Source organism: Humulus lupulus, chromosome 8 (assembly GCF_963169125.1).
Source record: "Humulus lupulus chromosome 8, drHumLupu1.1, whole genome shotgun sequence".
NCBI lineage: Eukaryota > Viridiplantae > Streptophyta > Magnoliopsida > Rosales > Cannabaceae > Humulus > Humulus lupulus.
The window spans coordinates 36,518,655-36,542,204 of record NC_084800.1 but is presented as its reverse complement, the minus strand read 5'-3'; the positions used below and the strand labels follow the sequence as shown (position 1 = coordinate 36,542,204).

Genomic DNA, 23,550 nt, shown 5'->3' with positions numbered 1-23,550 from the left:
TTTGAGAAGATGAAATCAAGATCAAAGTGAAGAGAAGATCAGTTTGGTTCCTCCTAAAACATCACCAGTCTCCTCCGATAATCTCGAGAACAAAAAATGAAAATCAATATAACTGCGCTCTTTTACCTCGCTTGTTATTTTTATTTGCTGTTTTAAGCTTTGGCTTCGCTTATGGCGATATCTTTTTGCTTATTTCTTGTAATTAGCCACTTCAGAAAACTACTTTTGTTGGCGACCGCCTTAAGAGGCGACATTCTACTTAACTCATAGATGAAGGACCCACTTAAGAAGAGTTCTTATCAACTCATCAATGAGCAATCGCTTTTCTTATTGTAATAAAAAAAAGGAGCATTCGGCAAAAATTTAGAATGAGAAACTTTTAAAGAAAGTCTAAGCTGTCTAATAACGTGTCGTTGAACAGTTTATTTACTTTAGTGTTTGATAACATTGATGTTAAAGGGAAATATTCTTCAGAATGAGAAACTTTTAAAGTTGGTCCAGACTGTTTAATAACGTGTCACTGAACTTGTTATTATTTACTTGTGTGTTTGATGACATTGATGTTAAAGGAAAATATACTTCAAAATGAGAACTTTCAGTTGAACTTGTTATTTACTTGTCTGTGATTGGGGTGAGTAAAAAAAAAATTTACACGTGGATTAGAATACTAGATACTCTTTTAAAATTTAATCTCACGCGTCTTTTTTTTTTTTTAAAAAAAAACTTGGAAGGTGTTTTTCGTTTAGAAGAAAGGAATTTCCCATTGACACAAGCAATTGATGATCGATTTCTATGGCCAATCTTCACAACCATATGAAATGAAACCATTCTCATTGAGAATGGGGGCTTCAACTTCTAATTTATCACCACAAAGAAGGCAAACTTTGTGCCTAAAGCATTTCAAAATAGGCAACTTATGCATATTCTTGTGTCATTTCTAAAAGATAGAACAATGTACTCGTAAAGTCTTGTATGGTTCTCATGATGAATGTGAACTCCTAAGGCAGATAGGATAGGTGGTACTCTATTGTTTTGACACTACCACGTACCAACCAAACAGTTTCTTTGGCCACAAGCGAGAGATCCAGAAGCAAAGACCGCATAAATGTTAAATAAAATGACACAATGAACTCGAGAGGAAAGAACAAGTAGAATACATGTATTCCATCCTTAAAACTTGCAAGAAATACCCATCTGCTTCTCCAGCTTTCACTCTTCCATTGAATCTCCTACTTCAATCACTTCCACCTTCTCCTTCAATGGAGTAATCTTTGTTAAAAGCACCTCTGCAAAATTCAACCAATCTTGATTAGCTAACAGGGACTTTAAGGTTCAACAACTAAGCTGATCAAACATCAAGTCAAGCTTGTGTGTTCTAACCAGTCTTCTCGGAAAATCTATATTCCTTTTCACTGACATAGGTGCGAGGATTGGGCATCAAATGGTTCCTCAAATACTCCTTATGCCCCTGAAACATGTGTCAGGAAGTGAAGTTTATATTAGCATCATGATAATACTTCCTTCTCCAATGATGATAGACTGATGGAAACAACATACCTTGGTTATTACGCAAACATCGACGTTGCTTCCACTGCCCAAGTCGTTAAAAATACCAGAGCATATTGCCTCAGTTACGATCTTTACTCCTTCATCCCTCTGCACCAAAACAGAAAGCAGGTAAAAAAAAGGTTTAGACCATTTATAACTTGCCCAAACAGAAGTTATTTCACATACCAGCAAGACCAAATACATGTAAAACTCATTAAAGCATCTGCAAGTATATTAAATTTCCATTAATGATCACTGCTGTTAATAAGATTCTATGTTCTAATAGTATCAAGGTAATTTCAGCAATACTCTTCACTTACTCACGCACACATAAGGTTTAAAATATGAAAGACTAACTTACAGTCAATCCTTCTTTGTATTTAGTCTCAAATACTGACATTGCTGCAAGAGAACCAGATCCCATTGTAGCAAAAGGCAATGTATCGGTAGAACCATGAGGATAGATCTGCCAAAGCAAGCAATATTAGCTTCATAGTGTGTCAAGCATAAATTGAGCATTCTGTCTAAAAGGCTGAAAACAATAACTTACGGTATGTAAATGAGGCCCAGTGACATCAACACCACCGAGAACCAAAGCAGCTGAGACATGACCTTGATAGCTAAACAACAAATTAACAGTTAGAATAATAACACCACCAGGAGAATAATTAATTGTGGAAATCTTAAAAGAAAAGAACTCAACTTGAAAAGGTGTTTCTTAAGTAGGGTGAGGGCAGTAATAACCCTAGATTCTCGCCCAGTGTGATAGCGATGGAGCTGAAGTTGGGAGCTGACCATATCTACAAAAATACAAACACGTAACAATGATTCCTTCACTTTGATAATTGTCATACCACTAAAAACTATAACCTTCAGAAGGCAAAAACACTCTAGCATATTGATTCCCATGAGGAATCAAACCCAGACTCATGGGAACAAACAAACCATGGACTTGACCACTTGCCTTACCCCACGTGGGTTCCAAAGTGATAATACTGAGAGAATAGGTTATTACTTCACACTATATAAAGTAAAAAAAAAAAAAAAACACTAGAGATAAAATTATTACCCACTAGAACACATGTAAGATGTAAAATGTTGAATCATGAATGCATTGTATGGTGTTCTTAATACAATCAAATATACCTGTTACTGCCTCAGTATCAGCAGCAGTTCCCGCACCACAACAGTAAATATTGGGAGCCATATAATGAATTTTTTCACAATTCTTATCACAAACTATGGGTCCTTCGGTGGCCCTTGTATCTGCTCCAAGAATGACACCATCCTGAAGAAAAGAATGAAAAGTCAAAACTATAAGTACATAAAGTGTCAAAGCCGTCAACTGGAAAATTATGAAGCTGCCCAATATGTAGTTGCAAAGACAACAAAAGATCTAGCTAAATTTTCATCCAAAAAAAAAAAACAATGGTATGCAAGTTCAAACATAAATGACTATATCTTATTGAAATGGTAAACCCTGATTACAAATCAAAACCAATTGTCTTAAAATTGGGTTTATCCATAGTTTCAATTTTAATAATTCAATAATACATTTGCAAATTGCCAATTTCGTTTTTCCTATTTCTACCACGCAAAGAATCAGCTTAGCATCCTAAAACTCTAGTAAGTTTCATCTAAATAACTAAAAGTAACCATAAATACATCGATCCAAGGTCCTTAAAGTTGCTAATTTCATGTACGGATTATACGGTTTTAAGTTACACTTGCACATTTGAATCAAATAAGCCCTAATTGAGAAAGACACTATCGATAACAAAAAGAATTAATTTGAATGAAAACAAGGTGCACCTGAAAAACTAGACCGACAATAGTAGTACCAGTCTTTCGATAAGATGGTTGCCGAAAACCTTTCTCCGAAAGCATAGCGTTTCTTCTGTAAAGATCAAAACTAAACCCACCCTTGGACGGAAGATCAAACTTCGACATTCTGACTTGCAAACACGGAATAGAAGACACCTAAAGCCCACAGAAACGGAAAGAAAGTCACGTAAAGAAGGCAAAATGTAAAGAAGACGAAGAAGAAAAGAGAAGAAAATTACCTGTGAGAGTTGGAAGAGGAAACCTAATCGATTTGAGAAGAAGAAATCGAGATCAAAGTGAAGAGACGATCAGTTTGGCTCCTCCTAAACACCACCAATCTCCTCCTGTAGTCTCGAGTACAAGAAAAGAAAATCATTGTAAATAAAATGAAGGGAATGTACCTATTTGCTATCCTGCTTTTTTGAATGAAATATAGATTTTGTACCTTTTAATACTAAAAATTACTAATGGTACCCTGTATTTGTAAAATTTGTAAAAAATGGTGCATTAGGTCCGAATTACCCTCTACTTAATAAATTAATGGATTCAAATTATTTTAAAATTATCAGTTAAAATAAAATTATTTTAATTAATAAAAAACAAATATGAAATTACATCCATTTTCAAGTGCTTCAAAGTTTATCCCCTCACTGCTTCAAATATCAAACCCACAATATTATAAATTTTTGAAGCGAAAGTATTTAAATTATACAAAATTTTGCACTTAAATACCTAGCAAAAGTACACAAGTTTAACTTTTACTTGCACTAATAGTACTTGACATTACTATTTAACGACAAAGTAAATGACGTATAAGTAAAAGTTAAAATTTAGTACTTTTATGACAAAAAAAAATAATTTAAGTACTTAAGTGTAATATTTTGTATAATTTAAGTACTTTAGTCATAAATATTATTTTTTTATTAACTTTTATTATAAACTTATGGAATATTTGTGGTAAAAATATCTAATTATACTGCCTAAATTATTTATTTTACAGAAAAATAATCAAAGTTCAACTTTACTTGCACCACCGTTAGTATTGTTGTTACTTTCTAACGGGGATAGTAACTGTGTAAGTAAAAAGTTGAACCTGAGCATAATAAAAAAAATCTTTTTGGGTATAATTTCAGAGACTTGTGTACTTTAGCCCAGAAAGAAGACGAGGATGAAGCCCAAGCCCAGAAACATCCCAAAATGTTTGGCCCTAAACATATACCCACTTATGATCAGTTCTGCCAATATAAGCCGGCTACTCCTGGGTATTCTATCCTCTACGCTATCTTGATGTTTCGCTAAATTGCAATGTCTCGAGGAACAGAACGGCTAGTCAAGAGCTTGAAGAAGTTCGCTGATATTCAGTACAAGCTCTTCACAACTCGCTATGGCCAACAACTCATTGACATTTTCGACTTCCCCATTAAGCTTGTTCTATCTCCTTTTACAGTCGCTATCGACATTGCCGGCTCTGCTCCTCGCGGCTTTGGCGTCCCCGAGTTACTCTCTAAGCTCTCTTACGCTTCAATTTTTGTGAGTTGTTTTTATGCCCTCGACTGTACTTTACGATCCCTTTTTTTTTCATTCTTTCTTTTTTTGTATAAATTTTGTTTGTTTGGGTTTTATGTATATCTATTATGTGAATTTGTCTGCTGTTATGGCCCACCAGGTGCTTGTTGAATTGTCTCAGTGGACCTTAACGTTGTATTTTGAGTTCTTAGAGTACGTAAAATTAATCAAACTGTGAGAATTTCGCTGCTATTTTTTGGTTTGTATTAGCCATTTGGATACATGGGTCATCTGCATGTGTTCTTCATATTAATTTGCCTTCATGGGTGGGTTCAAACTTTTGTTTTAATATTATTTATCATTTGGACGATATTTGTAATGGAATAAGTCTGTTACTGGGTTTTGATACTCTTGGAATGACAATTAATACTGCATTGTCTTGTCTGTTCTTGTGAAATTATACATTTTCAACATTGGTTAAATGCAGGCTGTAGCTACTCTAGGGACTTATGACATAGCGTGGGATCTGGGAAAAAAGGTGATTTGTCAGAGGTAATGCCAGCATCGCCTTTAATTTCCTTGTGGCCCCTGTGATCTTCATTGTGGTCTTCTATTTTAACGTGATTGTCGATTATATGCTTCTCTGCCCTCTATATATATTATATACCAGTGCAATGCCGCAATTATATAGATACTTTTTAGAAAAAGAAAAGTCCTATCTTATCATGCACTCTTCCTTTTGAAATGTATTTGCAATCAGTGCCTGTGAAGCAATAGCTTAAAGTTGTTTGAGCCAAGCTTCCCGTAACTAATTATTGTAATTTGATTTCCTGGAATGAGAAGGCCCGACTTCAATAATCGTTGCTTGTTGCAGAACTTTTTTAGTTTTTTTTTATTAAAAAAAATGCACTTGCAAATTTGATATATTACTACTTTTATGGAGTCCATTTATGTGAATGCTTAATGTCTATTGTGGCTGAATTTCGAAGTAATTATTAGTGCATGGTTTTTTGTTGAGGTTGGAATTCCTATTTGAGATTGGTCTTGAAGTGCAGGAACTGTGAAACCTGCAACGGATGGCAGGCATTGCGCTGCACTATGTGCAGAGGATCAGGAAGGGTGCAATATCAAGTAAAAAATTACCAATTGAAAAGGTAAATTCTTTTCCATCCAGCTTTGACTCTTAAGGTGTGGACCATGTAAGTTTATGAGCTAAATATGTTTTCTTCAATAATGACAAAATGGTAGTTGTTTCTCTATTAACCTCATTCTATGGTGCGTAAAATGCCAACAGACAAATATTCTTAAAGTTTCAGCTAACAGTAGATTTAATAAAAAATTGGTGAATCAAGTGGGTACTTGAGTATGGGATTTTGGCTCTTGTCAACGTGTTCAAATTTGTCCAATGAAAATTAAAGCGGAAAAGTATCCGTGGCCTCTACATTATGCTTTCAGTTAAGCATATCGATTATAATCTATTACATTTCTATCCCCTATATATTCTCATGCAGTGGTGAGAAGGCGACGGCTGAATGCATTGCAGATGCCATTGCTGGTAATCGGGCTGAGTTGATTCACCTTCCATCTACCGTCGATCTCCATGCACCATTACCATCTAAAGATTGCCCAACCTGTGATGGAACGGTAATTGTTTAATAGTTTATGCATGATGCAAGTACAAATAATCATATGACTCCCCAATATACTTTACTATTATTAAAAAAAAAAGGTAAATACTACTTTGGATCCTGTGTTTTGGAAAAGTTATGGGTCGGACCTTATGTTTTGTTAAATGACAATTTGGACCATGCGTTATGTAAAATGGATCAAAAGAGTACCGTGGACCATATTTTGGTTAAACTTTTTCTAATAGGACCAAAATGCCCCTAGTTTTATATATTAGTGAATTTAATATTCTCAAATAAAACATTATTGAATTAAAAATTAATATAAAAACTGATATAAACTCATATTAAAAAAAAGTTTGACCAAAATCTAGTCTAGGTTACTTTTTTGTTTCATTTTGTAAAACACAAGGTCTAAATTGTCATTTAACAAAACACAGGGTCCAATTGGTAACTTTTATAAAACTCAGGGGCCAAAATGGTAATTACCCTTTTAAAAAAATATACTTTACTAATATAATTATTTGTCTGAGTTTGGAACTGATAAGGTATGCATATTTTTTAATTTTATTCTTTCCGGACATACTCAATATGTATATATATTTAACATATTAATATTAGAGGTACATGAAATGCTTTCTAGTATTGCAGGGTGTAATGTGTTGTCCAGAATGCAAACACAAATTACAAGTCAGGATTTCTGCAGATGATGTGAGTTTTTTTATTTTTTTATTAGGAGAACTCTCAAATCAAATTGTTTGCTGCCAATGTTCTATTCAGTTTACTCTATATTTATTTATTTCCTAGCAGACACTTTCTCCAAAGTTGAATTTTATAGGAGGTGCAATATTTATGCTAAGCAGAAATCCCTGGCATAAATATTAAAAATAAAAGATTGATCTATAGTTCTTACTCAATATCATATCCTTTTCACTTGGTTAAGAAAGGCAATTTGGTTCCGTATTTGATAAATTTAAATTTCAGTTGGTTTCGTTGAAAAAGAAAAATGGTACCTAAATATGCAGAAAGAAAAACACAGCTATCCATGGTAACACCACAGTTAAGCCATTTGAAGAGAGAGAGAGAGAGAGAGAGAGAGAGAGAGAGTTAACAGCACAGTTGTCATTTGAAGACAAAAAAGCTCCTTGAAATATATAAATGATAGCAGCTTTCTGAATGCTATTTTGACATATATTGATTTCCAATTGTGACTAAATCAAATACAATTTTGTGCTTCATTCAGAAAATAATTGGGTAGTAAGAATCCAAGATAACCTTCTGAATTGCAAGGCATGGCTATACTTAGCTAAAACTGTAGGCATTGAGGAGATGTTTGTTTTGAGTAATTGAGTTGTCTTGAAAAGTGTAGATGGACTTAGGATAGAAGTAATATTAAACTCTTGTGTACAAAAGGGTTCACTTTACCCTTAAAATATATGTGGGGCCCACACAAATTATTACTTTACTCCTTAAAATTTAAACCAAACATAGAAAGTTTTTTAGATTCTCATTCCCAACCCATACCAAACACCCACTGAGAGTTTGTATATTGGAGTTGGGCCCAGTCTTTTATATCTATTCAACTTTATTTGCAGTTCACACTTAATGGTTGTGTTTCATTCATCAAGACTAATTTTATATTTTCTGCAGATTATGGAACCTCCTTGGAAAGCCTACAATGTTATGAAAAAGATGGATTATCCCTTTGAGGCAAGTGTCAGATTTTGTTCTCTTTCCTTGTGCCTACTATTTTGGTTGAGTTCAGATCTCTTGTTTTTATTTAATATTTTGTCATTCCTTTGTTTCAGCATATAGTTCATAGCATGAAGGATCCCAGTATTGCTGCATTTTGGTTGTTTACCTTGCCTGAGGTCGTGGGTGGTTTTGAATATGATGAGAGTATCAAGAAGAAAATTTGGTGGCAATACAAGGTGTTGCTGGTTTATTATGCCTTCTCCAGTCCTATTGAGCTTATTTTAATTTCCTCTTCTCTTGGGATTCAAAACTGTTACTTCTTCCAAATGAAGATTATTCTTGTGTACTTTTATTTTTTTGATTAATTAAACAATGATAGTGCTATTCGCATTGTATTTTCCATAGTGATTTAACTCTATCATATTGCGAATCAGGAATCCATGCGATATGATCAACTCCGCGATGTTGTGGCTAAGAGAAAACCTGGATGGGAGTACTTGCAGGAAGTAAGAACTATACTAATGCATGTGTAAAATGTTTGAATTTTTGGCAGTCACTGGAGTGTGGTTCTCATATAGACCATAAGATTTTATAGATACTTTGTAGGTGAAAAATGTTATGTTCAAAATGCTTAAGTTGAATAAGAAGCTGATGGTAAGGAATGGTAATTCAGCCATTAAGATTTCGTGTAAATTTTTCCTCCCTTTGCCAAATCCTCTGTCTTTGTGCGTGTGTGTGTAAGTATATGTTCAATCTTAAATATCCAGTTTGAATATATTTAGATTTTTATAAAGATTACAAGTATATGTTCAATCCAAATCCTCTGTCTATGTGCGTGTGTGTGTGTAAGTATATGTTCAATCTTAAATATCCAGTTTGAATATATTTAGATTTTTATAAAGATTATATTCAAACTTGTGAATTTCTGAAAAAGGCTTTACTTGTGCAGTTGATTTTAATATTCAGTTTTGTGGAAATAAATGATTTAGAAATTCATTAATTTATGACAGGCCTTAATCTCCATAGATCCCGCTCGTGCCAGGGAGGATCCTGTTATAGTGAAAAATGTCCCATACTACAAAGCCAAGAAGGCGCTAGAAGCAGAAGTAATGAATTTCATGCCTCCTCAAAGGCCAAAGAATTGGGGTGTAAGTACCATCTGGATTCGTTATTGTTCTGATATAGTCTTGTTTTCAACATTTCCACGGGCTTTAGGCTGTTAATTTTGTTAAAAATATACATCATAACACTCTACTGTTTATTTTATTTTATTTTGGTGGGGGGGGGGGGGGGGGGGGGGGTATAGTTAGTGACCTATTTTACTTGGTGATTACATAAGAATTTTTAGATGGCTGAGAAAGTGTAAAACAATATCAGCTTGTCTAGGAAGGAATCCGTTCAAAGCTGATGTGTTTTGTATTTGGCTGACTGTCAAATTTTTTGTGCTGTATCATCAGGACGTCACTAAACCTAGAAATAGATTAAGGTTGTTTCCAACTATCTTTCCTACACATTCCAATAATTATTTTTTAGGAGTTCATGAACTCATTCTGTGATATTATTCTAGCCACAGATAAAGTAAGTTATATTATGTGACAGCAAATGTATTTTTTTTTTTTAAAAAACTCTCTTGAAATGCATTAGCTGTAGTTTGAGCCCTGTAATTTTTTTTTTTATTTTGCAACTTTGTCTCAGTGTTAGTGTTTTTTTCTTTTTCCTTTTTCAATACACAGATAAGTCCCTCTTCTGCATGCATGTCTGTATATATTAATTGTTTTTATCCCTTTGTATGATTGTTTCTTGTTCTTTTCTACATATTTCTAGCTTCCTTTAATTTATAGAAGGGTAAAAGCTCAGGCAGTACATTAGATTATATATGATATGTCAGGAACATGGAGAGGGTATAATCCTTCCAAATTAATTGTATCAGTCGCAGGAGTTGGACCTTCCTTTGAATGCCTCTTCATGGAGCAAGGAGGACCTAAAAGATCCTGAAAAGTTGTATGAGATGACCATCCTTCTTAATGCCCAAAGAGAACTTGCTGATAAGATTTTGGATGCTCAGTGGGAAAACAAATGGCGCCAAGAAAAGGTTAGTGTCCTCTGAGTTTTACATGGACGGAACAATGAATGTTTATTTTTTTGTCCATCTCAATAAACTTTTGTGCTGTGCTTGATAGGAGAGAAAGGTGTGAGGAGGGAGTGGGGGGAAAAGGTTGGAAATATTTATGTATATATATATATAATAAGGGTAGAGATTTGAAATCACTGTTCGTGCCAGAATCTTTTGTTCTTCCAATACTGGAAGGATCATGAAGAGGAAGGAATACAATCTAATGCAAATTAAATTGAGGTATTGACTAATGAAATTCAGGAAGCATTGATTAATACAAACATGGAATAAAGATAGTTGAAAAAAAACTATATAGAGGCTAACAAAAATACACGACATGCAATGGGTGTAAAATTTTCATTAGCAGCTGCTCTAGTGTGTTGTTTTCTGAGTACTGTTGCAATTTATTATTTGTATATCTGATAGCCATATTAATTACCAATAAAACCATAACTTTTATTTTTTGAAGTCAGATTAATAATATCTTTTAATATGCAGTTGAATGAGTTGTTGGAGGAGAAGGTACGACCCTATGTACGAAACATTGATAATGCTGTCCTCTCTCAACCTGTTATACTGAAGTCTCAAGATCAGAATCAGAAGGTTTTTATTTTTCTGAATTATTAATCAACTTGAATTTACAAAAACTACTTGCTTGAAGCAACTATATATATATTTTTTTTGAACAATGCGTGAAGCAACTATTAATTTGCCCAGTTTTCCTCCATTCCCGGCTTCTGTCATTTGTTGGACTGATCCATTTTCGAATAGAAATCTCCTGTCCCCATTTTCCATGTCTCCACTATGTTCCACCAATAGTGACAACTTATATTGGTGGGACATGGTGGAGACATGAAAAATGGGGACAGCAGGTTTTTAATTCTCCATTTTCTGCCTGGAAAGACGCAAAAAATTGTTTCTGCTAGCCTGTTAGAACAAAACTACCTTGCACTCTATGGCTATGTATGACCACATTAATTTGTACATATTTGTCCGAATGGCTGCTCCTTTGTCCTCTCGTTCTACCTTATGCAAATCTAACTTAAAGAAAGAATGTTTTTACACGATATGCTGTATGGATTATTCAAGAAAAACTTAGTTTGTGTTTATCACATGTTCTCATTTTACTTCCTTCAATGTTGTAAATTCTATGTTCTTACGCCATGCTGTGACTGTTGCAGAGTACACGGCGGCAGCGTAGATGGTGGTTCTTTTGAAGGTGAATGTTTCTGTAAGTTTTGTTTCAACAAGGCCATGAAAAATGGTCGCGGTAATTCTTTTTGGGGGATTGTATCAAAGTTTATACATACTTATATCAACTTGGGGCTTTATGTCTAGCACTAGTTTATTGCTGCCAACTAGTTTTGTGATTTAGTTGCGTTGTGCATAATTTTTCATGGTGCATGCAATAATGAGACCTTTTAAAAATGGGAAAAATAATAAATGCCAACATGGTTTTATTATTATTTTTAAGAAAAAGTCCGCACTTATTTTTAAATTTTCTACAAAAGAAATAATAATGCAAAAATAGATAAAATTAGGCCAAAATTTAGATCACTGCTGGAACCCAATTCGAAGTTTGACATTATTCAAAGCACTTGGAGAACTTTATTAAAATAACATTCTTTTTCCAACACTAGCTTGCATTTTTTTTTAAGCATGCAGAAAAGCTTCTAGGCACTGTGTAATATTCTTTATATTCAAAAGAACAAAATAGTTGCCAATTTACATGTAATTGTAGTATATGTTCCACTAAAAAAAAGCATGCATGAATCTTCAAAAGGCGAGACATGTATAGATGAACCTTTCAAAAAACATATAGGGTGCATACTATTTACATAATACTTGTGGGAAATTTCAGCTTATATGGTTAATAATATACTCTATTTCATCTATATGAACAATTTAATAGGCATTCCAAATATATGTCATTTTGTATAATTTTGACTATAATACTCCTTTCATTAAATTTTCCACTCTCTCTCACATTAATGTACACTCATGATTGATTTTTGTGTTCTACATAAAAAATTTAAGGTTTTGAATATGATAAACGTGTAGATCTTGATAAGATTAAAAAAAATCAACTAAAATGAACATTTAAGTAAAAAGTTATGGCTTACCAAAGTTTTTGTCAAATTTTAGCGTAGAGCATCGATATGTCATCGATTTTGCATCGAAAAATCATCGTTTTCGCAAAAAAAAAAAAACAAAGTTTTCAAGATTGCATCGAATTTACATTGAATTTGTACAATTTTGGCCAAAAAATTAATTTTTGTGGATGCATCGCAATTGCATCGAAGAAGCATCGAAATAACATCGTTTTCATTATTTTTTTTTGTATAAAAATGATGTTATTTCGATGCAATTAATGATGCATCAACAAAATTTGATTTTTTGGCCAAAACTATGCAAATTCGATGCAATCTTGAAAACTTGGTTTTTTTTTGTTGCCAAAATGATTATTTTTCGATGTAAAATCGATGTTGTTTCGGTGTTTTTTTGATGCAATCATAAAAACTTGATTTTTGGCTAAAATGATGCAAAATTGATGGTACATCGATGCTTATATCGATGCTCTGCACTGAAATTTGATGAAAATTTTAGTGAGCCATATCTTTTTGCTTAAATGTCCGTTTTTGTTGATTGTTTTTTTTAATCTGATTATTTTTTCAAGATTTACATGTTTAATATATTTAAAGGCTTAAATTTTTAATGTAGAACACACAAATTAATCATGGGTGCACATTAATGGGAGAAGTATTTATGAAATGAAATTTTTTGTCCAAACATGGTTGGAGGATCATTAATGGAAAGAGTATTTATGTGCATAGAACCTAAAGTCTCCCTATTATAAAGTAACATTTCAAATGCTAGCATAGCACAAACAGTATTTGAGCCACATGCTTTAGGGAAAGCATAACAACGACAAGGTGACATTGTAAATATCTGATTTAAAGTCGATCATTGTATTCATTCCTTCCTTGAATGGACAAAAAATTAGTTACCGGAAGATAGAAGAAAATATTTAGGCTTAATTAGAAGCATATATGTTTTACTTTAGGTAACAGTTTAGTATCCTGTGTTTTATGTAAAATATTGTTTTGGTACTCCGTATTTACAATAATATATATTTGGTACTCTGTATTTTAAAATTATATGTATTTGGTACCTTATATTTTGAAATCGAACATATTTGATACCCTAATTTTAAATTTAATTAATAAAATTTTATCAATTTAATCAAATTACTCTAAATTATATGAGTTCTAAATTCAAATTTAATTACTTAATTACATAAATTAATAAAATTTTGGTAATATTGATAAAATTTTATTTATCAAACAAATATGTATGATTTTAAAATATAAGGTACCATATGAACATTATTAAAAATAGAGGGTACCGAAATGATACTTTGTAAAAACACATGATGCAAAATGAGTAAATTTCACTTTGAAAAATTGTCATTTTTTGAAGTAATATATGAATAGTGTCTATTTGGTGTCATTTGGTACTCGTAGAGTACCGAATGAGAGACTTGTCAGTAGTGATGCACACGGGACGGAGAATTGGTGGGGAGTGCTCCCTCGTCCCCGTCCCCATTTATATTTCTAATCCCCGTCCCCGCTTATTTCCCGTCGGGGACGGGGTGGGGAATTCCCTATTGGAGCGGGGAATCCCCATAGAGAACCCATTTATTTAAAAAATAAATTTTAAATTAAAATTTTAAAATAAAAATCGTAAATTATATGTAAATTAAAATATTGCACAATATTTATCATTTAAAATATTAAACACTATCCTAAATAAAATTCAAAATATTAAAAAATTTACTACTATACTACAAAAACACATAAATAAACATATAAAATATTACAAAAATATATAAAAATTTAAATAGAGCTCCATCGAGGCGGAGAATGCTATTCTCGTTCCCGCCCCATTTAATATTCGGGGATTGAAAGTTATCCATGTCTCCGCCCCGTTCCCCATTGGTGGGTCCTTGCAGGGCCCCATCCCCATGGAGAAAATATGCATCCCTACTTGCCAGCGTTTAAAAAAATAATCTGATTTTTTTTTTTAAAAAAAAATAACTACAAAAGGAAATAAGATGTTGATAAAGGCAAAATATAAAATATGTAAAATGGTCTTAACATTATGAAGACCAACTCGAAATCTCATTCTAATTGGTTATAGACTATGTTATCTGTCACCTATGTACATGGTAATGACATTTTAGCTAATGTTTTATTAAACTAAAGTATAAAAATATGTATAATGGTCATTGACAAGGATAAAATTTTATTAAAATTATCAAGACCATGATGCTGTATTCTTGACACTTTTATAACAGGTAATATTAAAAAAACAATAGTTTTTAAATTATATTATATAAAGTAGTAATTCTATGTTAAAGAATTAATATTATCATTTTATGAACTTATACTATTTCGCAATGATTAAAACAAGTCACAATGCGCTATTTTTTTAAAGTAGAAAAATATATTATTGTAATAATTTTGTTATAAATGATAGTTTTTATTATAAGATATTGTTTTTGTAATAATATTAACTATTGTTTGAATAACGTCAAAGTTTTTATCTCTTTAAAAAAAACGTCAGTTTTTACTAAAGTTCCATTACTTTTCACTTTTTTTTGGCTGAAAATTCTAAAACAAACTCAAAATTCAAAATTTTACTTATATATAATAAAATAATAATTCGAAAAATAAATATAATATTTTAATATATACTAACCATATTATAGATCAAAATAATTATTCAATGATATATAAAGTTCTAAGTTCAAATAATTAATTACAGTAATAGTATTGTTTTTAAAAAAAAAAACAGTAGTGGGATATTATTAGTGCACTTAAGTTACGTCTGGAGACTATGATAGGGTGGTATTGGACAATATTTTTTTATGTAGTTCTAACTTTCTAGGATGAAAATAGAGAACATAGTAGAAAGGTTAATTGAATTACCATATCTTTAATATTTTACCCCAAAATAAGGCGATAGAATTCCCTAAAAAAAGTGATAGAATAGTTTTGGACTTTGGAGTGATTTTGGCGTAGATTTCGAAACACAGTTGAGTTCTTAAAGTTATAAGCTATGAAAATCAAACCAACAATCATTGCTTAGTTTAAGAAGAAAAAGGTGAAGCAATCCAAGCAGCACGTTGGGTTGGGCTACCTAAAAATAAAGTGTGCATAACTTTCACCAAGAAATCACGATTATGAGCATTAAATTCATAACTCAGATTCAAATCAACATTACATACTCATACAACAATCCAGGAACACATTTTATTTAGAGCATTGAATTGAATATATAGAGATGAAACATAACTGACATTGAGTCTCCAATGTTCATCCTTGAATATCTCACGATCTACACAAAACAATATTAGAAAAACAATACAAGAGAGAACTTATGGAAAATAACCCTTACCAAAACCACATACGTCTATATTTACTTAACAACACATATGTTCTATATATGTCTCGTATGCCTTCTTACCCTAAGGGGTATATTGGGTCTATTGGGCTTATATTATTAGATATGGTGGACTATGGTTTAATGTGTCAACCTATAGTCTTTAGGGTGCTACCATGTGTCTCAATTGCAATTAGATTAATATTAACCATCCCATTATGGTCTTTAACTATTCGTAGACACTCTAGAAAATGATTGTGATAATGGAATTATGTTTGTAATTATATTAGTCCATATAAAATTCTAACATTCTCTTGGACAATATAATCAAACCACTATAATATTGTCTAACACATATATGACAATCAAATAAATCATACATAATATTATACCGATAAGATACAAATATTACACATGACATGGCCCTGTAGACATTTAAATATCATAACAACCATTAACTATCAAACCAAACATGCATGAGGTACAATTGATTGAGACTATGCGCATTCATCTTCTTTTGTACCTGTCACTTCGTTGAACAATAGTATATACATATATAAACATATATACGTAATAGCAACAAGAAGAAGTGACTTCAATTATCATTATGCATGTTCAGAATAAAACACAAGCTATAAGCAATCCATACAAAATACTAGCATGTTCAATACATAAATAACAAAACTCCCACTGAGCTCAACAAGCTAGGCTCCTGACAATCCCATTCGGGCAACGTGTTATAAAAACACACATATAGGTAAGTCTTTCGTTAGTGGGTCTGCCAACATGCTAGTGGTAGGCGTGTACTCAATAGAAATGAGGGACTCAACGACTTTCTCTTTAACAAAATAGTACTTTATATCAATATGCTTTGAGCGAGAAGTACTCCTAGTGTTCTTAGAGAAAGCTACTGCTGCGGAGTTGTCACAATACAATTTCAGCGGCCTCGAAATAGAGTCTACAACACTCAATGCTGAAATGAAATTCCGCAACCATATTGCTTAACAAGTAGCCTCATAACACGCCATATACTCTGCCTCCATCGTAGAAGAAGCTGTGAGTGTCTGCTTGACACTTTTCCATGAAACAGCTCCTCCAGCCATCATATAAATGTAGCCTGAAGTGGACTTTTTATCATCCACGCATCCTGCATAATCGGCGTCACTGAACCCAACTATATCAAGAGTGTCAGCTCGCCGGTAAGTCAACATATGATCCTTTGTACCCTGAAGATACCTCATGACTTTCTTAGCCGCTTTCCAATGGCTAAGACCAGGATCACTCAAGTATCTACCCAACACGCCGACAACAAAAGCAATATCAGGGAGTGTGCATACTTGAGCATACATTAAGCTACCAACCAGTGATGCATAGGGAACGATTTTCATTTCATCTCTCTCTTTATCATTTTGTGGACATTGAGCCTTTGAGAACTTGTCACCCTTCACTATTGGTGCCTTCCCAGGAGAACATGCATGCATATTGAATCTTTTCAAGATCCGATCAATGTAAGTCTTCTGAGACAAACGAAGAATACCATTAGCCCTATCCCGAAGAATCTGAATCCCAAGCACATAGGAAGCCTCACCAAGGTCCTTCATATCAAAATGGCTAAACAAAAGTTGTTTCATCTCAGACAACAGATCAGAATTATTAGATGCAAGCAGGATGTCATCAACATACAATACTAGAAAAATAAAGCTGCTCCCACTGACCTTCATGTATATACATTGATCTACTACATTCTCCTTGAAGCCATTTGCAGTGACAATTATATCGAACTTGAGATACCACTGCCTTGATGCTTGTTTAAGCCCATAGATAGACTTTTTGAGCTTGCAAACCATGTGTTCTTTGCCAGACTTCTCAAAACCAATAGGTTGAGTCATGTAAACATCTTCAAATAAATCTCCATTCAAGAAGGCAGTCCTCACATCCATTTGATTGAGTTCTAGATCAAAATGAGCAACTATAGCCATAATAATTCGCAACGAATCTTTGGTGGAAACAGGTGAAAAGGTTTCTTTGAAATCAATACCTTCTCTCTGGCTATAGCCTTTAGCCACAAGCCTAGCCTTATACCTTTCCACTTGCCCATTCGAGTCGCGTTTGATCTTATACACCCATTTGCATCCAATAGGTCTGCAACCTTTGGGTAATTCAACCAACTCCCAAACTTCATTTTGTAACATAGAATTCAACTCATCTTTCATTGCATCCATCCACAACACAGATTGAGGACTATTCATAGCTTCTTGATAGGTAACTAGCTCAAAAGTGTCTCCCACATCAAACTCATGTTCTTGTAAATAGACAAGGTAGTCATTAGGAATAGCAGACCTGCGGGTTCTCTGTGATCTTCTCACCATAGCTTCATCATCCCCAATATCAAGATTTTCACCTTGGTCTTGATTTTGAGGTTCATCATGAGTTTCTACCAGAATCTGTTCAATCACAGGGTCATCAACAGGAGCGGAAGCGGAAGCAACAGGTACAGGGACATAAACACGTTCTTCCCTGAATACAATTTCTCTTGACCCTAGACTTGAACCAAATTCTTCTTCAAAATAGACAGCTCTATCTGATTCTATCACTCTGATGGTGTGAGAAAGACAATAGAACCTGGAACCCCTCGATCCAATAGTGTAACCTACAAAGTAGCCACTAATAGTTTTCGGATAAAGTTTCTTAGATTGTGGGTTATAGGGCCTTACTTCAGCTTTACATCCCCAAACATGAAAATGACGCAAACTCGGTTTCTTACCCGACCACAACTCATATGGTGTCTTTGGGACAGACTTACTAGGTACTTGATTCAAGATATAAGCAGCAGTTCTTAATGCCTCACCCCATAAAAATTCTGGCAAGCTAGAATGAATCAACATACAGCGCACCATGTCAAGAAGTGTGCGATTTCTCCTTTCAGTGATCCCATTCTGTTGGGGCGTCCCTGGCATTGTATATCTTGCATCAATACCACATTCCTGTAAGTATTTGGCAAAAGGCCCAGAGTTCCTTCCAGTTTCATCATAACATCCATAATATTCTCCACCTCTATCAAAGTTGACAGTTTTAATCTTCTTTCCCTTTTGAAGCTCAACATTCGTCTTGAAAATCTTAAAAGCATCCAAAGATTCAGATTTTTCACGAATGAGCTCAGCATGACCATACCGGGAAAAATCATCAATGAAGGTGATAAAGTATCTATAACCACCCATAGCAGGTGGAACAAAAGGCCCACAAATATCAGTATGAATAGTCTCCAATACATCTGTGCACCTGTCTGACTTGCTCTTTCTAACCTTGGCAGTCAACTTTCCTTTTATACAATCAACACAGGCAGTGAAATCAGAGAAATTAAGATCCTGAAGTACACCATCTTTCGCCAATCTCTCCATTCTGTCTCTAGAAATATGGCCTAAACGTTTATGCCAAAGCATAGAAGATTTCAAATCTGATCTTGCACGTTTTGACCCAACAATAGCATTAAGAGAAGAAGAACAAGAAGAAGTAGAAGTAACAGGAACAACATCATGTAAATCAAGCTTATATAAGTTTCCTCATAAAGTTTCATTTCCAACCAACATAGAGTCACGATACAAAGTCAATTTTCCAGTTTCAAAATGAAGACTATAACCTAGTCTATCCAAAATAGATACAGAAATCAAATTCCTCCTAATAGAGGGTAAATAAGCAACATCATGCAACTCCAAAAAATGCCCAGTATTTAGCTGCAGTCTAACAGTCCCAAAAAATTCAACTGTGACTTTAGTATCGTCTCCCATGTATACATGCTCCTCCAACCTACTCGGTCTTCTTCGGTTTGTCACTGCCTGCAAGGAATTTGTAACATGAATTGTAGCTCCAGTATCTAACCACCAAGTGTTTGAGGGCACATCAATAATATTGGACTCTAAACAAACCATCACAAGACAATTACCTTTCTTCTCTAAGTGAGCTTTGAGTTTTCGACAATTAACTTTCTTATGCCCAAAGCATTGACAAAAGTTGCACTTCCCTTTGAAAAAATCATTCTTATGACCAGTTGAAGATGAGGTAGCTTGCCCATTTCCCTTAGGATGGTTGGCTTTCTTCTTAGGATGCTTTTGGTCACTAGAGTTGTTGGAAGTGAACTTTCTCTTGTGAGGATTGTTTGGGTTCGTCACCATGGAGATACTTCTTGCCCTACCTTTTCTCATGTCCTCCTCTTCCTTGGCAAGAATAGCAGACATCTCCCCAACAGTCCATTGCTCTTTCTGAGCATTATAGCTTGATCTGATCGCATCAAACTGAGATGGAATGTTCTCCATCACCAACCACACCATGTAATCCTCACCAAGGTCCATATCCATGGCCTTAAGTTTATGATAGTGGCCCATGAGCTTGTCAATGTGGGCCCTAATGTCACCTGAACCATCGTAAACAGTGTGATGCAGCATGTGCAAGTGTTCATTCTTCTCATTCTTTGAGAATTTCTTATACTTTTCCTTAATGGCAGCAAGAAAATCCTTTGCATTTTCAGACTTGGGAATACTATCACGAATGGATTCGCCCATGTGATATCTCATAAGCATCAAGCAACAACGATTGGAGTGTTCCCAGTCCTCGTAAGATTTCTTAACCTTCTCAGTAGCATCATCAGCAGGCTTAGATGGTTCATCAATTCTCAAGGCCAAGTCCATTTTCAAGAAGGTCAAGTTCATCGTGATATTTTCAATCCACTGCTTGTGGTTGGTTGTATTCAGCGTCAAGACAGCAGGAGATCTAGGAATGCTTACAGCTGAATGAGAAACAATAGCAATAGCTATTAAATACATGTTATGATAAACCATGTCATTTGTGCTCTTTTCTCATCAATATATGATCGCAAAATAACAAATGATCATTATGTATGCTAGAGTTCTTAGACAAACATACAAAATAGAACTCATACACAGGTAAGAACAATCTATTAAACATTATAATCAAATACATTAATTTACTATCGAAAGGATAGATAAATTGTGATTCATAATGTTTAATAAATTTTCTTCACCATATTAAGCATCCTTACCAAGCAATTATTATCGATAGGATAATTAATTACTTATATAGATCTTAATGTAATTTTGGAGGAAAAAACACAAAATTTAAATAAATAATTATTTAAATGTTCCTCTTTACTAAACAATTCACATGCTTATTCTTACGACAGGCAAGAAAATAAACAATAATTGTTGACAATATATAATAAGATTCATACCACAAAAGATTAAATACAAATACAATTATGAATACAATTCATGGATTAATCTTGTGCATAAACATATACAAATAGTAGGACATAAGAATAGGAGTGAAATAGTAAAAATTTGGCCAAAAAAAGACCCCTCACGCGCCCCCACGCGCCCAAATTTTTTTTATTTTTTTTATAATTTTTTTCTTCAGAAAACGACATGTAGTTTACCAAAAACGACTTGTAGTTTACAAAAACGACTTGTCGTTTGTCACTATAAAAACGACCCTCACATGCCAAAACGACGTGTCGTTTTACAAAAACGACTTGTCGTTTTTATACAAAAATTCGACCCTCTCATACGTAAAACGACATGTCGTTTTGCGCTGAAGGAAGCTCATGTCCGTACGAACGACATGTCATTTTTATCGTCCTTGTCACCCAAATTTGACCCGTGGGTCTGCTTCTCGGGTCTACGTGACCCGGTTCGTGACCCGCCATCTCCGGCCACCAAATCGGACTCCGTTTGAGGGGTTTTGCTCCACGTCTCATCCTCTTTCACTTTCCGGCCTCCATTTGGATTAAAAAACTCTCAAAACCAACAACATATATACATTTATCTATGAAAGTTTTTGGAAAAAAATGGGTATCCATGGCCGAAAAACACTCAAAAAATTCCCCAAAATTTTGTCAAAAAATGGTCTGAACCCATTGATGATTAATATACTAATTTTCTACATAGCCCAACAATGATATTCGAATTTCATGTGAAAAATTAGATTTTGAAAAAATGGGTATATATCAAAATTTCAAGCCCTAAAATCAAATGACCTTGCTCATGATACCAATTGTTAAATTGTAAAACAATATTATGAGCATTAAATCCATAACTCAGATTCAAATCAACATTACATGCTCATACAACAATCCAGGAACACATTTTATTTAGATCATTGAATTGAATATATAGAGATGAAACATACATGACATTGAGTCTCCAATGTTCATCCTTGAATATCTCACGATCTACACAAAACAATATTAGAAAAACAATGCAAGAGAGAACTTATGGAAAGTAATCCTTACCAAAACCACATACGTCTATATTTACCCAACAACACATATGTTCTATATATATGTCTCGTATGCCTTCTTACCCTAAGGGGCATATTGGGCCTATATTATTAGATATGGTGGACTGTGGTTTAATGGGTCAACCTATAGTCTTTAGGGTGCTACCATGTGTCTCAATTACAATTAGATTAATATTAACCATCTCATTATGATCTTTAATTATTCGTAGGCACTCTAGAAAATGATTGTAATAATGAAATTATGTTTGTACTTATATTAGTCCATATAAAATTCTAACCGTTCTAACTTTCTAGGATGAAAATAGAGAACATAGTAGAAAGGTTAATTGAATTACCATATCTTTAATATTTTACCTCAAAATAAGGCGATAGAATTCCCTAAAAAAAAGTGATAGAATAGTTTTGGACTTTGGAGTGATTTTGGAGTAGATTTCGAAACACAGTTGAGTTCTTAAAGTTATAAGCTAGGAAAATCAAACCAACAATCATTGCTTAGTTTAAGAAGAAAAAGGTGAAGCAATCCTAGCAGCACGTTGGGTTGGGCTACCTAAAAATAAAGTGTGCATAACTTTCACCAAGAAATCACGAATTTGAATGAAAGCGTACTAATTACTAATAAAACAATTTATTGTAGAAAATAGGTTTTTTTTAATAAAAAATATAATATTTAAATAATATAAAAAAAATAAATCGATATATCATAATGTAAAAATTATTATGTAAAATTGAAAAAATAAATTTTAGTAATATATTTTAAATATTAAGATGAAGAATTAATGGAGGGTGCAACACGACCAGCACTAGGCAAAGTGAGCCTCAACTCATTATTTAGCCTGTTTTTGTTTTCACATTTTCACAAGTAGTGTACCTTTTTGTGTAGTCTTTAGTCAATTGAAGAACATTGCTATAAGGCACTCATGGTGGATAATGCTATCTTACATGGATTAGTGCAATTTAATTAGTATCCAATATCATATATATATTTAAATTAAAATACGTGGGACTACTAAATTGATCAAAAGTATTGTTAAGGGTACCAGTGGTACTCAACACCATAAGAAAGTGACATATTATTATTATTAGTGCAATATAATATTGAGTCTTACACATTTTAATTTAATAAGTATTATAAAGTATCGCTAATCAACCATAGGATATCACATCATGTGGTATTGGGTACCTTAAGATGTCAAATACTAACAATATTGCACAATATTAATATACCATATAAAGTGGTGTTCGCTACTATTATTACTCCTTACTTGGTCAATTGAAATATCTCATTTCAAAAATTTAGTATGTAAGGAATAAAAAATTCATCATAAAATAACTTTTATTAAAAATAAAATAAAATTTATTGTATACTTAATACTTATCATTTGAGACCGAATGATTTTTTTTCCTTTCCTTTTTAAAAGAAAAACACATTTGAAGCCAAAATAAGACTTCTGCTAATTTTCACCAATTTTTAAAGATCCTTTATGG

At 33.4% G+C, this 23,550-nt stretch overlaps 2 protein-coding genes across 2 annotated transcripts; one reads left to right on the top strand and one right to left on the bottom strand.

Annotated features, from left to right (window-relative positions):
* Positions 1-898: 898 nt before the first annotated feature.
* On the bottom strand, positions 899-3,783 carry LOC133796802 (proteasome subunit beta type-7-A-like). The gene is made up of 9 exons (XM_062234466.1): positions 3,612-3,783; positions 3,361-3,528; positions 2,695-2,836; positions 2,252-2,348; positions 2,099-2,168; positions 1,910-2,014; positions 1,558-1,656; positions 1,381-1,468; positions 899-1,286 (listed from the first exon to the last, which is right to left on the bottom strand). The coding sequence occupies exons 2-9, from the start codon at positions 3,496-3,498 to the stop codon at positions 1,210-1,212; spliced, it is 816 nt and encodes a 271-aa protein (XP_062090450.1). The 5' UTR covers positions 3,499-3,528; positions 3,612-3,783; the 3' UTR covers positions 899-1,209.
* Positions 3,784-4,514: 731 nt separating this feature from the next.
* LOC133796801 (uncharacterized) lies at positions 4,515-11,681 on the top strand. The gene is made up of 12 exons (XM_062234465.1): positions 4,515-4,902; positions 5,366-5,430; positions 5,934-6,032; positions 6,390-6,522; positions 7,155-7,214; positions 8,154-8,213; positions 8,312-8,434; positions 8,633-8,704; positions 9,209-9,346; positions 10,129-10,290; positions 10,810-10,914; positions 11,493-11,681. Exons 1-12 carry the CDS (start codon positions 4,678-4,680, stop codon positions 11,526-11,528), a joined length of 1,278 nt encoding a protein of 425 aa, XP_062090449.1. The 5' UTR covers positions 4,515-4,677; the 3' UTR covers positions 11,529-11,681.
* The last annotated feature ends 11,869 nt before the right edge of the window (positions 11,682-23,550 follow it).